The 17,886-nt window shown below is 39.4% G+C and overlaps 1 protein-coding gene across 4 annotated transcripts in view; it reads left to right on the forward strand.

Moving 5' to 3' along the window:
- NRP1 (neuropilin 1) overlaps positions 1-17,886 on the forward strand; it is a 113,751-nt gene that overhangs the window by 60,016 nt on the left and 35,849 nt on the right. For all 4 annotated transcript variants that reach the window (XM_082297408.1, XM_082297409.1, XM_082297410.1 and 1 more), the window contains exon 7: positions 2,293-2,459. In XM_082297408.1, coding sequence (XP_082153534.1) covers positions 2,293-2,459 — 167 coding nt within the window. The remainder of the gene's footprint in view (positions 1-2,292; positions 2,460-17,886) is intronic.

Here is a 17,886-nt window from a genome sequence, read left to right on the forward strand (position 1 = left end):
TGAACCCACTTAATATATGTGCTCTTGTTAAACCATTTCATAAGCTATCTAAGCTTTGTTGTCTGTCTCATATTTTTTTCTCAGTTGACTCATTTTCATGCTTACCCTTTGGACAGAGAATGAAACGAAGTGAGGGAGACAGGAAAATAACAGGCTGTGTTATACCATGTCCTTGCAGATTTCATTGCTTTCCTCAGTGATAAAACATACACTTTAAATCAAACTCCCTCTCCTTTCTGTGTCTTACTGACTTTCGAGCAGATTCACACAGATTTGATGTACTTGTTTAATCAAAGAAGGGACAAAAGAAAAATGAGTGAATTGAAAATTTAACTGGAACTGCCCATCTCTCCTCCACTCCCTGGCTTTCTAACAGCTTTTCCATAGCCAGGAAAAGGGAATGGGGGACACACAGCCTCTGTGGGTGGGAGGCATTGTACCTTCAGTTAGTTTGGTTTCTCCTTATGTAGGTGCTGCTCCTATCCCTTCATAATTAGCACAGGCAACTCGTGTCCCCATGTCCACCTCCTCTACAGTCACCCTCCCTAGGCTGTAGATGCACCATCATCACATCTAAGTCAGAATTAATAATATCTGCTATGCCGAGATGCCTTCAGCTCTCAAACACAGGATAACAGAACAGAAGTTAGTGTGTATGTAGACCCTTTTGTATGATAAGAGGAAGCATTTTATATGCTGCAGACTTAGACTGAGAAGCGAATTCTCTCGTTTAATTTCAGCCACCCTTGCTCTTTGTGTTGTCTGGTCACCTCCAGAGGACAGCCCAATCTATTTATCTCAGATATGTGAGATGTCCCCAGGAGGTACTTGTCCCTCTCAGTAGACTACAGGGAAAGCCAACATGTCTAGATCAAGCCAGACACTTTTTAGGTATTTTGATATTACTCACACCTATCATGTTTTGCATTCTTTGTAGTGACTTACAGCTTTCCTTCAGATTTCAAGCAGAAGTTCCTTTCCTTTGAGTCTTACCCTAATGTAGTTCAGCTTCAGTACTTCACCATGTACCTAACACATTGAAGCAGCACAGAACTGGGGGAGAGGGTCCTATTCCACAGGAAATGCAGTTGGTATGGTTCAGTTATGGGTAGCCCCAACTACGATTCCTATAAAATACCCTGATAACATTTCTGAATGTAAATTTTTTGGATCCCTGATCAAAGATTTTTTACTTTAACTTTCATCAAAAAACCAAAACTTTTTTAAAGCTCATTTTTCCAATTCCTGGATGTTGAAACCTTCAGCTCAGCACCCACCCCTCTGTTAGGGAAACATCAGCTCCAGAGAAGGTGCAATAAAAAGGAGCATATATCCAGCATATATCCAACTCCATTTCACACAATTATTTTAGCTTAAATTCTAATGAAGGAATGAATTAAATTTCTATCATGTGAAGTCCTTGATCAGAAGCATAGGCACATGGATTTTTTTCTCCTGCCCTTTTGCTGGGGTTAGTAAACTTCTGATATGAAGCCCCAGGAGCACCTGGGTGTGAGGATGTATCTGAAGCTATTGCCTTCTCTTGCCTTAGTGAGGGTTGGAGTCTTTATTTTTGAAGACTGAGAGAAGAATTGAGTCAATCTGCCCTATCAACCTTTGAACTCACTATAGTGATTAGGAAGTCAATTCATTCTAAATTATCTAGGTAATTTTTGTGTCAACAAAAAGAGATTGAATGGAGATGATCAACTCATTTACAATACACCATGTTACAGAAGAGCTGGTAATTTCCTTAGGTCAATAATCTTCTGGCCTGAGTTCACATTTTGTTGATCTATTTCATTCCAGTGTCCAGAATCTAAAGAGAATGGCTGAAATTTTAATAATAATTTCTAAGCATTTCATATTTTTTGTACTGAGGTAAATAGTTTTAAAATCAAATTATTTCATAAAGTCTTCTAATTTGTCTTTTCTGGGTTGTGCATAATTTTGGGGTGAATATACATTGTTCCATATTATGAATCCACAGGAGTGTCTGTGCTAGCCTAGGATAGGCACTTCTATTGTCCTATACTGAAATGGCTACAATATTGCACTAAAAATATTTGTATAGCATTATTATTGCAGGAATTGCCATGGCAACTCGAATGACGGTATTAAGAATGACACCATAAGCCCAACACTACCTCACTTAAAGTTGCTAAAATATTCAAAGTCACATAAAAATAAATTCTTTAGATATTCATATTCAAAGCAGGGAAATGTTCTTACTATTCAAAGTCTAAATCAAAAAGCTGACCATAATAATGATGGTAATTTATTTTTCTTCAGATTTCCAGTGCATGGAACCACTAGGTATGGAGTCAGGAGAAATCCACTCTGATCAAATCACTGTCTCCTCCCAGTACAGCGCTATCTGGTCTTCAGAACGGTCCCGGCTAAATTACCCTGAGAATGGATGGACCCCAGGGGAAGATTCTATCAGAGAATGGATACAGGTAAAAAGATAACATTTTAAAGTTGTTATTAATAATACTCTGTGGACTTTATTGAATGTGGAGAATGCAAAAGAAAGAAAAAAAATAACACAGTAAAGTACCGCTACATAATTTAAGAATCATTGCAAGCGAATAGCTCATATTCCCTATTAGACAGACAAAAAAAGACTTACTCCCAAAGGTATAGAAAAAGAAAAGGTCAGGAAGATTAATTCTTCTCCTTCCCACATCTATTGTTTTTGCAGTCTTCTGGGCACAAGTAACAGAGATTTTGGTTTAGTGGAAAAGTCAATATTAGTTTAACATGCACTTAAAGTGGTATGTCCCAGTAAACTGAGCATGTGCTATGTCTCTAGCTGATTACAGTTAAGCATTAATACAATGTGGTGTTTTCATGCACTCAGATTTCACCTCAGAAGACCTATGTCCCTTCCAGAATGTGTTGCTCACAGAATGAGTTCAATGGTCTCTGTCTGGTGGCTATTCTTCCACATCCTTAAACATTCATTAGCAACATGGGCTGCCTTGGCTTTGCTCTGTTAATGCAGGAGAAATCCTGCAAACATTTGTTGCCATGAAGAGCTGAGTTCAGTCAGTCTCTTTGGGCTTGTTGTTTGTCATATATTATCAGGTCTATAGCTGAATGGCGCATAACTCCTGAACAAGTTAAGATTATTCATATCAATTACTGGATACAAAAAAATTATCCTAGCAGGCAAGTATTAATATCATTATATGAAAAAAACACTGATTTGCTTCAGTTGTAGGTTGACTTACACTACTTAGCTGAAACCTAGATTCTATTTCTGTTGGCAAAAGCTAGGAGAAATGCTTAAGCATATTATATCTATATTACTAATATTGAAAACTTGTTCATAGATTTGAAACATTCCTCCTACTTCTGTTATTTTCTATAGGAAATTACTAACTGACATATAAAAACAATGCCTTATTAGTCTTTCATACAAATGTTCACACTGGTGTTTCCTGTGAGGTTTGATGTCTGCAAGAAAGCTCAAAAACATGTTGGGTAGCAGTTAGTAAAGGGAAGAAAGAGGGGGAAATCTTTCATTTCTGATCCCTGGCACACAACGGGACTCTCAGGTGTCCTGCTCAGGGGCCCCTCTGCATCCTGAGTTCTTGGCAACATGGTAATTGTGTACAATGGACCTAATCAGACTTCAGAGTGGCAAAAAAAAAAAATCTGTTGATCCTTTTTCTTTACTTAGGAACATTAAAATCTCCTCAACCTTATCTAAGTGCAAGGTTTGTTATTAACCATTGCCACTTGCAATCCATGAAACACACATGGAAAAAGGGTGGAATGCACCAGAATCAAATTCCATGTGTTTCATCTGGTCAGAGGGCAGCCACTTTTGCTTTGTTTCCTTCTTTTCTGCTGTCACTTGCACATTTATGACCAGATAATCAAAACAAGAGAGTTAGTCAAATCTCATTCATGTGTTCTGTGTGCTTATTAACTTTATTAAGTTATGATAACTACGTACCCATATATTACCTATATATATATATCTTAATCCTTTCATTTAGAACTAGATTTTTCTGAGAAAAAGTTTCAAAGGACTTCTTTTTACCATAAACTTCTTTAATAACAGACACATCACAGAATTCAAGCTACTCCAGGTTTTATACTTAAAACAGCTCAGGGTACCTCAGGCCCCCTGCACATTAATTTCTCAACCTCCTTTGCCTCCTGCCACAAACCAGGGTGCTCAGGGGCTGAAACAACCACTGAGCATAATTTTTAGCAGCTTTTCTCTGCCCCCAGCTACCACATCAGCCCAGAAGCTGGTGGTTATTTGCATGCTGTGCTGAGCATGCCACAGCTCTCATCTGCTTCACCCACCTCCTGGTCTGGAATAAACGATTTCCCTGAGCAGTCTAGCCCTTGGGCACCTCCTTTGCTGCCCAGGGCCCATGGGGAGAGACCAGTATCCCCAAGGCAGACTTCATCACAGAGCAATTAGGCTGTAGCTGTGTCTTGTTGGCAGGACTAAGCCTACAAAGTCTTGCTTGAAGATTCATTACATTGAGTAGAGAGATGCTTTACACAGCTGCTAAGTAGTTTCTATCATTCAACGTATGTGGCAGAAGGAACTGAGCTAGTTCAGAGATTGAGTATATCATCCCCTTTCACAAGGTACAACATCTTAACTCATCCTTGGCTCTGACAATTTTATGCTTATTTTATTGTGGTTTAATTCTATACTGATGTTGATAATTCAGACTTCCAACTGTGTTCTAAATGCTTTCCTGTTAATCGACAATCTTGAGATGGGTGCTAAGGGCTTCAGACCATCAGAAACCCCAGTAAGAGGGTCCTTGTGCATATGAACCTCCATCTCCTACAAAGTCTTGATGCCGCTGGCAGTAAGTGCACGTTGTGAATTTGTGTCTGGATAAAATATTGAAGTTCCATGTTTCCTCTGTATAAATAACCCTGGGAACAGATGTTCATCTCCATAAGAGCTTACAGACAAACAACCAAGGACACATAACTGATAAAATACTCTGAAATTACCCATAGAAAAAAATTGTAATATTTTATAAAAAGGAGGAAGGCACTTGTATGTGAAGGACTGAGGTCACTTTGTTCTGCTTTGTTGTGCATGCTATTGTAAACTAGTCATTTATGTGAAGTATTTGCTTTTGTGCAGTGCAGCATAAATGGATTTTTGCTGCACAGTACAAGAACTCTAGAAGATATTCAACAGCAAAAAACAAAGCTGAAGGATACAGCAATGCTGAACTTAGAACTTTCAAAGTGAAAATTTCTGCCTACATGCCCTTGTGTGAGAGACAGAAGTTTTGTGTATATCAGTTAATCATTAATTTTTTCATAATTGCAGGTTTCCATACCTGCACAAACACTGCAGCTGGTTAAATAATGATGTCTGCCTTTGAGCTACTAATGCACATATGCAACTAAGGCATATATATGAGCCCTGGGCAGAACAGCTTGAAAATTCAGCTCCAAATACTAATTTCCTCAGTGTGTCAGGGGGTTTTTGTATGGGGGAAATATTACAGCTCTCCTTTCCCTTCCTTTTACCAGTCCCTTCAAGGTTAATGTTTTTGTTAAGACAAAAGAAACAGAAAACCTCATTGAGTATCAGCCAAAGGAAATAGGTATCTTTAGAGGACGTCTAGAGGGCTTGAGATATTATTGTCTCCTTTGAGCTGTTGAAGTCTCTTGGACCATTTCAACAAAATAATTAGGAAAATAGTGTTGGCTTGTTATTAGTAATGGATTTGCATGAGTTCCATCTGTAGACCTGAAACCCATTCTTTTGTGGAAAAACTAGACTGCTCCTTTGTGTCTGACAGGTATGAACTCCTGAGTCCATCTGAGTGCCACCTGCTTAGCAGGCTCTGTTAAGTGAAAGTTGCCTTTCTCTTCCTTTCCTTAGTTGTTTGAAAATAAATGTCAAAGCTTGGATTCAAAATAACCATAGTACAGTCATGCTGTAAGTCTGCACAGTACTTTCTCCATTTTATTTTTACTCTCAAACACACTTAGAAAATTGCTCAGCTAACCTGAGATTTGGAGTGATTCCTTAATCAGAAACAGAGTCACTCTAGATTGAATTTCTTCTTTAAAAACACAATAATAAGTCTGTGAATTTTCCAATACGAATGGAATAAAGATATGCATGAGGGAACAAGGGCTGCCAAAAATATGCATGAAGGTAGTTTATTGTTATATGGGATGTTATTAGCATCTCAACCTTAAGCTCAGCCTACTTGTTTATTGCACTTATGTTTCACACACTTGACTGCCCTTCAGTTTGAAAGAGCATTATTTAAAATAAAAAATAAAACCAGCCCTTTAATTTAATCAAGAGCAGGGAACTGCCATTGCAATGTAAGTCATTGTCCCTCATTAATGTATCCTTTCACAGGAAAAATAGTATAGTGTTTCCATTTCTGTAATCTGAACAACAAACATGTTAATAGGTATCAATTACCAGCCAGTTTCAGTACTTAGAACCAGTAAGAAGGCCCATGCAAGGGTTTCACATCTGGTTTTGGTGAAATTGTTCCTGTCTGTGGTATTTAAAATTTAAAGAACTTCTGTTATTGTGCAATTGGGAATCCTAGGGGAGTACAATGTTAATGAAATCCATAATGTGCAAGGATTTTATGATTGCATTTTCAAGGCATTCCTTCAAACGAGACAACTGATGCCTGCCATGGCAGCAGTAATTGTGTTTTTACAGAGTAGATTGAATGTTCACATTTAAGAAAGCAGTTACGTTTACACTCATCTGAAAAAATAGCATGCAAAATCTTTATACTTAGGGAACTTTTTGCATCTTATTTCTCAGTCCTTTGAGAAGGAGCCATGGGCCACTGTGCACGGCAAGACCTTGTGCCTCAGGGATGCCCGATGAGTTGTGTCCAGCAGCCCCAGGGCAGGGCAGGAGCAGGGGGAGCTCCAGAGGAGCGCCCACAGGGAGAGGTGTCATCAGCTAAAGACACTTGAAGGCCACGTGTGTGGTTTTGAGGGGAAACTGATTGCTTATTACCAGGGTCACTGGGACCCTCTGCTGCCATCAATCCTCATCATGGGCTGGGTTTTCAAAGCCACACGGAGCAGCACCTTCTGGGTACTTTTACTGCAGGATCTGTATGTTTTCTATCAAAATATTTCTTCTAACACAAATCTTGGGACTCCCACCAAGCTGGATGGCAGTTTCTGGGTGGGACATTTTTTCTCTCATCCTGTAACAGTGAGTGAGACCTCCATCTTGCCCAGAGACCAAAGTGTGTTTGTTAATAACACAAGATGTTCAGTTCTTTTTATATCTGGGGTAGGACAAAACCATAAATCCAGCTTTAAGAATCCTAGTATCAGATCAAAACTTTGCAGCCATAAACCATAAAGCACTACTCTGGTATAAATACACTCTGCCAGTTCAAATTTGTTCAAAAAGGTTAACAGGGGGTTAACATAAGTAGACATTATGCTCTGGATTGAGCATTATCTGTCATTCTGCAGCTGTCATAGGGCCATACACATATTCTGGCTAATATGACACAAATGGCTGATCCAGCCCCAATTTATACTGCTGGGTTTTTCAGCAGGACACAGACCTGATAGCATGTGTAACCCTCCAGGCTCAAGGGCTGGCACAGGGAACACAGGCTTGGTCTGCTCCCTCTGGCCTCTGCCTGCCGGTCTCTATCTCATTGCCCGCCCATCCCTTTGGCACCTACAGCGCCTGCAGTAATTCGAGACCTCTAGACCAGTCAGCCCTAGGAATGTCAGCTGATCTGGTGCAAAATTCTCCCTCTGCATCTTGCAGCATTCAGGAGTCTGGAGAAAGGCCAGAGAGGTAACAATAGGTCTCCTCAAAAAACAACCTGGGAGATCCCCCTCGACTTCACTGATTGAAATATCAGTTGTTTATTTAACACTAACTCTGCTGTGCAAGGAAAATATACTCCCATTGATTTAAAACATTTCTCTGTATACACTACTTCACCAGAATTGAGAGGGAACTCTGAGATGGAATTTGCCTTCCACATTTGTCTTCATTCCTTTACTTTTTAAACTACATTCTTCATTATTTGCTCCTTTGTAAGTGAAACCCAGGAGCGTACATCACTGATGTGAACTGGTATATAGATTAATACTGATTTATTCACATATCACTTCTGAAAATAATTGCAGTTCATCATTTGGTGTCTTGACCTTTCATCTGTGTCATAGATGATTTCCTTATCAGGTATTCACTTAAAAACATAGTATTTATATCTGCTGCTGCACAGAACATTTGTTTCATTAACAGGTTTGTTCTTACATCAGGCAGCTGTTTAGGCTGACTTTACCCAGCAAGCTTATCTGAATATTTCACATGAAACTCAAGGAAGTGCTAGTCGAGAACGCCTGTTATTTTTATTATTATTTCTGTTTCTTTTGGAGTTTGATACAGAAGTGAAGTACAGCATATTACTGCATAGAATAACATGAAAACTGGGAAATCTCAGCCTTCCAGTTCTCCTGGCCTTTGAAGGACTGCCTGAGAGCTGGAGTTCAAGGCTTTGTGGTGGGGCTTGCCCATCATTAGGGAGCACACTAACATGAAAGCACAAAAACTGTCAGTCCTTTGTCTTCTCTACCACTTTAGATTACAAGTCATGTATTTGGTTCATGTCATTTTACACTTCATAGCTGCACTCCAGAAATCACAAAAAGCAGAGTTAGCTTTGTGTGGAAAAGTGTTACAGTTATCTTAGCGGTCTTAACATGCTTTGCACATGGGCAAAGAATGACAAAAGAATATTCCTTTCTGGAAATCACAGCCAGCACAGACTGTGACACAGCGCAGAACCGGGGTTAATTGACCCAGCAGGATACATTCATACCTTTATTTACTGTGACATGGGAATAAATGGTAGAGTTTCACAAAGGCAAGTACTGAAATTAGACTAGAGGGAGAGGGAGAAATAAAAGGGCCCTACAAAGTATGAAGGTTTTTTGATTATTCAAAGTGCTTTAAGAGCTATTTTAGTACCAGAAAGTTCCCAGCCATAGATTTATCACTCTGGGGAGGCTGAAGAGATGCTCAGAGAACTGTGCAAAACCATTGGCAGCCTTATTGCTCCAGAAGTGCAGGTGCAAAATGCAGTTTAGAAGAAAATCCTCTCTACCTCCCTCTGACATGTTTCAGCATCAGCCCTAATACAGAGGGGAGTCCTGTGTGGTTTCAGGCAATCCTGTGTGCAGCATATGGAGGAGCAGCAGAAGCAGAGCCCCTCTGAGCCTCCACTACCAGCCTAATCATTATAATAGTTTCAGTTTTTTCAGGGGATCCATTATGCAGAGATCTGAGTAGTTTCTATGTAGCTCTGTAATTACCTATGCATCCACTTCCCAGTCCAGCCCTACGTCCCCTCAATGGCTGCAAGACAGATGGCCCTTTAGAGCTGAGATAGCGAATTAAAAATGTGTCCACCAAAAGCACTGATTCAGCAACTACTAAAATAATTTTGTAAATTTATCTCACTTTCACTAGTTGGTTCCAGGAGGAAAAGAAATTAAAATTTTTAAGTCAAAAATAAAACTAGTTTTAAACTAACCAGCACAGGCTTGTTTTGGTTTGTTTTTTTTTTTTAAATCGCATCTTGTTCTTCTTCTTTATTTCACAGAAATTAAAGCCACTTACGAAACTCGATACAAAGTGGATCTTCTCTCTCTTTTGTTTTTGTTTTTATTTTTTCCATTCACCAGGTTCACATTTTTGGCTTGACTCAGAACATTTGTTAGAGTTTGCTGGGGTTTAAGCTGCCATCATGCCAAGAAATCAGTTGTTTGTGCCATTCTCCTGAGTAGGGGAACCCTCTCCCATATGGTTTGCAGACCCTGTGGGGGCTGAGGCAGCCTTGCCCACCCTGTACCAAGCAATACATCTGCTCCACCACAGCCAGGACCTTGTGCAGATGTGAAGGAAGGTATCTCAGAGGGAGTTTTGTCTGAGTCTGGCAGAAATAAATTAATCTACGAGACTAGGCAGGTGTCAGACTGAGGGTGAGGTAAAGCTCAAGGCTAGAAGTGAAGTGTCTAGGGCAGTGCCTAGAAATGGAGCCTTGGGTAGGAACGCACAGCTGAGGTGTGTTATAATAAGCAGAGTTATTACTGAGCTAAAGGTCTCTGTTCTCACAGGGCCTAGCCTGGGCTCGAGATGAGAGGTGTGCTGCTGAGTGCTTTGCAGAGACTCTTATGCATTTTTATTCACTCTTTCCACACCTGCACAGTAGTATGAAGATGTAGAGTTCATGAGTCCTATGGGCCCTTCTCCATCCCAGCATCCATGCTCCAGATTTTCTGTTGCTGAGGCATTATTTACCTCCCCTGTCCTTGTGCCATCCTGCTTTTCTGTCCCAGTTCAATTCTGTTCTGCCCATTAGGTGACATTTTCACAGCAGTAGCAAAATAGGTAGAGTGGGAGGATAAATGAGATTTCTTCCAAGTGGTAAATACCTGCCCTTCAGAAAGCAATTTGACTTCTTCCAAAAAAAAAAAAAAAGTATTTCAAAAAGGAAACAGTTCATTTCACTTTGTCTTTACTTCTGATATTTTCATTTTAGAGTTTTTAAAAAGTCTTTAAAAAGATATCAGAATAACCTCCAAAGCTGACTGGTAAACAAAACCTGCTAGCAGAGAAAATACAATTGACCAAACATTAAGCTGAGATTCGGTTCCTGTATTTTCAGGAACAACTGGCTTCTCATCAGAGAAGTACTGTTTACACATAACTTCACTGACCAGCTGTACCTGTGTAGTCTGGTCTTTCTCTTCATTGCAGCATTCTGTGTTGAACACTTCAGGCCAAACTCATTTCTGGTGTTGATCCTCTTGAAGATGATGAAAGGATCAATCTGTCCTATTATATATAAAACCAGGGTATATTTTAACTGGTTGTATTTAGGTTATAGATTATTGTACTAAAGACTGAAGTGTCTTTCAGCTGTTAGAGACACAGGAGCAGGTTCTTCCAATGCAAGTACTATTAACTTCAGGCTATGGACTGAAGGGTTAACACAGCAAAGAATATAAATTCTGTTAACACAGAAATGTTAAAAAACATTTTTATATGTTCTCATCAGGCCTTAATAATTAGCCGTCCATAGGAGGGTACCCCCCTTTCCTGATATGCTTTACTAAGAAAATACATCCTGTGTTTATTTTAAAAAGCCACAGCACTTAAAAATCAATAGCTTTTCTCTTTACATAGCTGCAGACAGAGTAACTTTCAGATAGGCAGAGTGGGGGTACAAAAACCAGGCATCATTATCTGGCCAAAGAAACCCTGGAAATTAAATCCTCATGCCTGAAGTTTGAGCGTGCTTTGCTGAGGGAAGGGCAGAGCTGGGGGCAGCCGGTCTCCCCGGTTTGCTTTAGCACTTGGGTAAAGCTGTCTTGGTAGATGCCTGTGCCATCCCTTCTGCTGTCCCCTTTTCTCCTCCAGCACAGGATGAGAGCACCACTCTCAGCAGCAGGTCTTCCAAATCACACCCTCAGAAGTATTTCATCTACATGTGTGCATTTCCTCACAGCTGTGAGGGATATACCAGAAAAAGTGAAATAATCTCTGCATGTACAGTCAGTCTCTCATTTTTCACCATACATTTACAGGACCCTCACCACACTGTCTAACTGTAGCTACCTGACATTTTTCTAGAAGGTAGCAGAAGCTCATATTTTAAAAAAGCAGTGACTTGCTTGGTGACCCAGCAGTAAATTAAAATCATCATATACAATGTGTATGAAATAGAAAATCGAATTTTGTTGCAACAAAACTGACAGTTCCATTTAACAGAGAATAAATGAATGCAGACTCCTGTGGATGAATGATGGATTTAAAGAGACTGTGCCGATTTTCCAAAATGAGAAAGCTGATCAAAAGAAAATACATGTATTTCTATGTGACACAGGTTATACGCCTATTCCAGTGAAATTAGGCTTAAAAAGTATTGTATCACAGACACTGGCACTTTTTCCTCATTTCACTGTGATTTTTTATAGAAAACCCGAAGCCTCAACTCTCAAAAATATCTGAGTGTAGTAAATTCCAGTTATTTCAGTGGAACTGATGCTGAACACAGTGATTGCACAGTCAGATCTATCAACACCACCAAGGTGTGCTATCTGAGACAGGAGAAGCTTAATTTTGCACAGTTTATCATCCCTTGCTTAGCAGCTTCCTACCATTAGCATAGGTATGCAGTGAAACAGAAAGGAGAAGTTACTGCTGTGTGTTTAAACATGTAGTATTGTACTTATATTCAAAATACCAAAATCATAAATCAAGCCCTTCTGCCTGTACTCTATGATTTTGACAGGAGAGCAGCTGGAAAAAAATGCTTTGAAAGCATTAATTAATAGGCAAAATTCAGTTTGTTCCACCCAAAGCCTGGTTATTCGCATGTGAAGAAGTCCGAGAGAGAAGCTTTGGCTTACTTGTTTCCCATTTGTGCATTAGTTGCTCAGTACACTTAGGGGAAAGAAAGTCCTACAATTATGTCCTTCTCTCAGAAAAGAGTGGTTCTGCAAGTAATACTATAGAGTTTCCCTTTTCTATAGTTTCTAACACAAACCGGCGAAGGTCACATTCAAACTGCACTAAATAGTTGTCTTCATTCCAGATCAGAGGATTAAGCTCAGGTTTAAAATTAAATGTAAATTACAAATAAGTATTCAGAAAACGTTAATTAAAAGTATTACGTTCCTGAGTCATTTATTGCTCAGCAAGGGTTCCTAAGTATCTTAGCTGGAGAAAAGGGCCATTCACATTCCTCCTTTTTTTTGACCCAGTCATTGTACATGTCTTAGGTTATCCATTTGCAAGTTAATGTAGTGCCAAAGCAAAGGTTTTCATTTTAAAGAAGTAATATTTCACAGCAAGATATGTTCCTGCAAGATGTAAAACAATCTTTTTCTAAAGCACTGGGAGTTAATCAGCCTTTCTCTCTATTGCTACAGAGAGGATTTGAATGGCATAAGATGCTGATTGCTTAGATCCCAGAGTCTATAGAAAACCCAATACGATTACATTTTCCTCCCTTTGTTATCAGAGTTTATTGTATCTTGGTGTTCAGGTTTTAAATAGTGTTCAAAAAAATAAATTGGGGAAAAAGGTATTTTCTGAGTATTCTGAATAACAATGTCATTGCATCAAAGCCCCACATGAATGCATAAGATGGAGCTTACAAATGAATAGCAGAGGGATCGTCCCCTATCCCTGCATGTGCCCTGGATGCATTTCACCCACACAGCGAGCCCGTCTCGGGGAGCAGGGCACTGCCCTTGCCTGTGAACCAGGCTCCTGCAAAGGCTCACACTCCGAGTGTCACACAGAGCTCATGTGCTGGTGGCAGTGCTGCTCCCGGCCCCCTCGCAGCATTTCTCTTCCACATTTGATCTTTATAGTTTCCATACTGGAGTGATTTGGTTTGCTGAATTCTGGAAATGTCTCCAGTTAAAATGCTAGTGTATTAACCTGCTGTACTGAGTCTCTTTTGTTTCTCTTTACCAGAGTGCTGCTTGCCAATTTTTATGACTACAGCAGATTTTACTATTCAAACAGAACCAGATGGAACACCAGTTCAAAGAACATGTCAGAATTAAATATTTCTTTTTTAATTAGTTGCTTCTGATTTATGCAAAAAAAAATTAACATAAGAGTGGGAGAATGTGCCATGAATCCAGATGCAACACAGCCCACACAAGCATTATCTTTTCTCTGTCAGAGACACAGAAGCTTTTTCTTTTATTCTTTTCTTGTCTTTTCTTTTTTCCTTTATGTTTCTGGATTTCATTTTTCTTATGCTTTCTGCATCTTTTCCTTTTTCAACCAACCTCATAATGATGACTGGGGTTCTCTTACATTTATCAGTCATACTTTTTCACCATTATCCTAAATTTTCTCTCATAGAAACTGGCATCTCTTCTTCTGAGAAAAGTTACTGTACTCATTACTGTTACCCCAGCTTCAGTGGCTCAATAGCATCTTTTACTCTATTCTTTGTTTTCAGTTGGGGGAATCTTATGTTTTTTTCTTCTGAAGAAAGGGATTTGAGCAGAAGGTGAAGATTGTGAGGGGGAATCTTATGTTTTTTTCTTCTGAAGAATGGGATTTGAGCAGAAGGTGAAGATTGTGAGGAATATATATTTCAACTGTTAAAGAAAGGTTCATTTCCATTTTGCTGCCAAGAATTCCTATTTCTTTGGCTTGAATGTTTGCTCGTCTCTTCTTTCATACTTCCCCATTTTTGCCAAGTCACATAAGCATCAGTTCTGTAAAACATGCTGACTGGGGACAGTTGTTAGGCAGAGACTACAAGGTGAGCATGTGATGAGCTGATAAACCATTTTGGGGCTTTCAGGAGGTTGCTGTCAAGGTCGATGAGAAAGACTTCAGTGACTCAGGAGAGATCTTAATAGGAGCAGTATTTTCTCCCCACTTTCTTTATGGAGATGCCACAAGTATCACTGAGGGCTTCACACAAAGATTTGAGGTAGCTCACAGGCTTAACTATTTTTACTTAAATCCAGGATGAATATTTACAACCTGTCATTAATCAAGGAGTTGTGCTTTTGTAATGACTACTCATTTCAAGAATGAAGACTTTTGAAAGTAATTTTCCAACCAAATTAATTAGACTATTTTCAGAATTTCTACTGGAGCCTGTCCCACTTTTACTTAGCATTATAATACAAGAAATAAAGGAATTAAGTCATAGTTGTATATACCTCATGAGAAAGCATGATTGGCCAAATCAAGAGCAGCATTAAGAAAATAGATCAACTCCTGCTTAATTAAATATTTGACTGAACAGTGAAGCATCACAACAGTTAATCTGACTCAGAGCACTGTATGCTATCTAGGGAAATGACACGGTTCTCTAAAAATATTTACTTTGGTATGTTGTGTCAAGTGATGGATTGTACAGCTTTTCAAGCCACAAGAGATGCCCACAACAAAAAGCTTCCTGTTGTTAATCAAACTCCACCACTCAGTACTTTATTTTCTCAGGCTGTTGAACAGACCTACACTAGGAGTGTTAAAAGCTGGCAAAACTGCTCCCTTGCTACAGCTCCCTCAATGACTGTATTTTATTTAACGAGGCAGATTTTCATTCTGAAGATAAGATCTCCCATACTATAAACTAGTTATGTATGGCGACAGGAAGCAGCAGTATTAATTTCAAGCCATGTATGTTGTGTGTCGTTCTTTATCCAGCAGTTTGCTCAGATTTGCTACGTGATGCATTGTGCAGAGCTAAATGTTATTTTTTTCCTTCCCCTTAACTGGTCTCAAATAAAATGCGTATGCCACCACTTGCATATCTTTGTCTTAAAAATGTGTCACCCACCTGCATTTTTTGGAGACAGTAAGACAGCAATAAGAATATCTCTCCTGGATGCTAGAAGATACTGCAGAATAAATGGAGAGGAAGTAATTCATATGTAGAAACAGCTAGTGCCTTGCAATATGCTTTTGTAGGAAATAAATTGATTTTAGAAACAGGAACAACTGAGGCTTTTTTCCATTAACATTTCTCTCCTGGAAAAAAAATACACATTCGAGATGCTCCTCATTTCTGAGTTAGGGGCCCATTCCTATAGGCAGGTCTGCTCCCAGACTTGTACTTTCAAATAGAGATGGTCACATTGCAGCACAGGCAACTATCAAGGCTGTGGTTTTGGATAAGGCCCTTAGGCACCATTTTCCAAGAGATGTGCTTTATAATCTGAATGAAAGTGAAAATTTGAAAAAAAAAAAAGAACTTGAAACATGCTGCCGTTAGTCAAAACTGAAACTCTGGTCATGGAAATGAAATGTGAAGATTTCAGATTTGGAGACAGCTGCCTATCTCAGATCACAGCCATAAGGCTTGCAATAACTTACAAAATTGCTTGCATTTTCTAAAATAAATACCAGATGTTTGTTTATCATATGTGCAGAAAGTTAAATGTCAAATAATTGCAGGGAAATGCATTTGATGTTCATCTTCAAAAGTACCATATTTCAACACCACGTCTCTTCACAGTCACTCTAACATGAAACACAAGTTCTTGAAATAAAAAGGACAAGAAGGCCAAAACAAAAAGCTGTTTATTAAAGACTTATATTACAATCATAGCTGGAGTAGCCTGCATCCAAGAAAAATGGGTTACCTCTTAACACTTGGAGACTCCTTTGGAGAGGACATACTATGTTGACTGGAACTTACAGTGTCCATGGACTCTATAGACGTAAGCCTTCCAGATGCAAAAGAATTCCTATCTGTTTGGTGACATAGCTGTTCCAGAGCTATTACCCTCTGCTCTGATTCCTCTGGAAAAAACAGAGAAGAGCTATGTCTTATTACAGCTAGACTTTAGTACCTTCAGGTTTTAGTTGTTACCAGCAATTGATATGGTTGAACTTCAACTCTGAATAGTCCCTGTAGCATTTGGAATCTGTGTTTTATGAACAATTTTTTGCAATTTATAGGAAACAGGGTTTCAACAAACATTGTAACAAAAACAAAATGCATCACAAAGAGGTTAATGAGGGGGATCTTAACAGCCCATTAAAATATGTCATGCAGTTTCCAACGTAGTCTTCTACATAATTCATTTCTATCACCTTGCTTAGAGAAGATTGCTACATTTAGAGCTTAATTTGCAAACATACTTAGGTACCACAGAGGGGTGCACAGTGTTGCAATTCTGTTTGCATGCACCTGGAGAGGAACAGTGCCCCTCCAGATGCCACTGCAAAGAACTGTCAAAGGGAGGTAAATGCCCTACCTCTCTCCTGGACCTTTTCACTGACACTGAGTTAGTACTAAAAATTCCAAGAGACCCTTCAGCTGCTCTGCTGCTTAATCTCACCTTTCTTGTTTGCATTGCTTCTTTCTCACAAAACACTGATGGAGAAGTGTTATTCTTCTTTCTTCTATCAACTTGTGAGCAAACAGCCCCTGGCACGCAGCAGGTCTGGGGTCACAACTTGCTTTTGCAAGGGGTTCGAAGCTGTGCTGAACACTCGAGCTGTCAGACTCCAGGCACTCCAGGAGAGGACTACTGTTGACATAGTTCCAGTTTTCAAGAAGCACATAAAGATTTGCTGACCTAGAGAGAGCACATCTATGTGAAGAGATGTTCTCTCTAACAAAAAGAGAGCCCTCCCTCCTCCAGTAATGTCTTAGTTACTGGAGCCAGGAGCACTAATGATGTTGCCTTTCCTTCCTTACTCATAGACGATGAATTAGAAGTCCTCTCAGCATCTCCCTGTCTCCCAGTGAGAGAATTCTGACAGGTTTTAGACATGAAGGTAGATGTTTATATCCATTGTGTGTTTAGGACTTAATCCTGGGCACTGAGATAGATGCTATAGGATATTCAGTGCCTTGGAGTTAAGAAGGGGTATTGAATCCCAGAATCTGGGACCAAGCAAAATTTGGGGGCCTGAAGTTTTCTGATAGGACAAGCCTGAGACCTGAATGGTCAGTGACTGGTAGCAATTGTTAGGCCAGGCATCAAATAATCAAAACTTTCCCTAAGCCACCAATGTTAAATTTTAACTTGGCTTCAAATACCTAGAACTCTTGTAGTAGGCCATTGCTTGACTTTATTCACAATGAAGTACTTACTGTATATTAAAAAGCCTCTACTAGAATAATTTCAAATCAGTTGGAATGGTACAGGCTTGGGACCCTAATCATTTCAAAACTGAAGAGCTGTTTCAAATTGTAAGAGAAGCAGATCATTTAAATAACTTAGCTCTGCGCTCCCTCAGACTTCCAGATTTTCAAGTGCACTTCAGCCTGGAAGTGAATGTGGTATTGGACATAACTCAGTGCAGCACACTTTACAATCAGCAGAGTACAGCTTGGAGAGCATTTGAAG

Source organism: Coloeus monedula (assembly GCF_965178545.1).
Source record: "Coloeus monedula genome assembly, chromosome: 1".
NCBI lineage: Eukaryota > Metazoa > Chordata > Aves > Passeriformes > Corvidae > Coloeus > Coloeus monedula.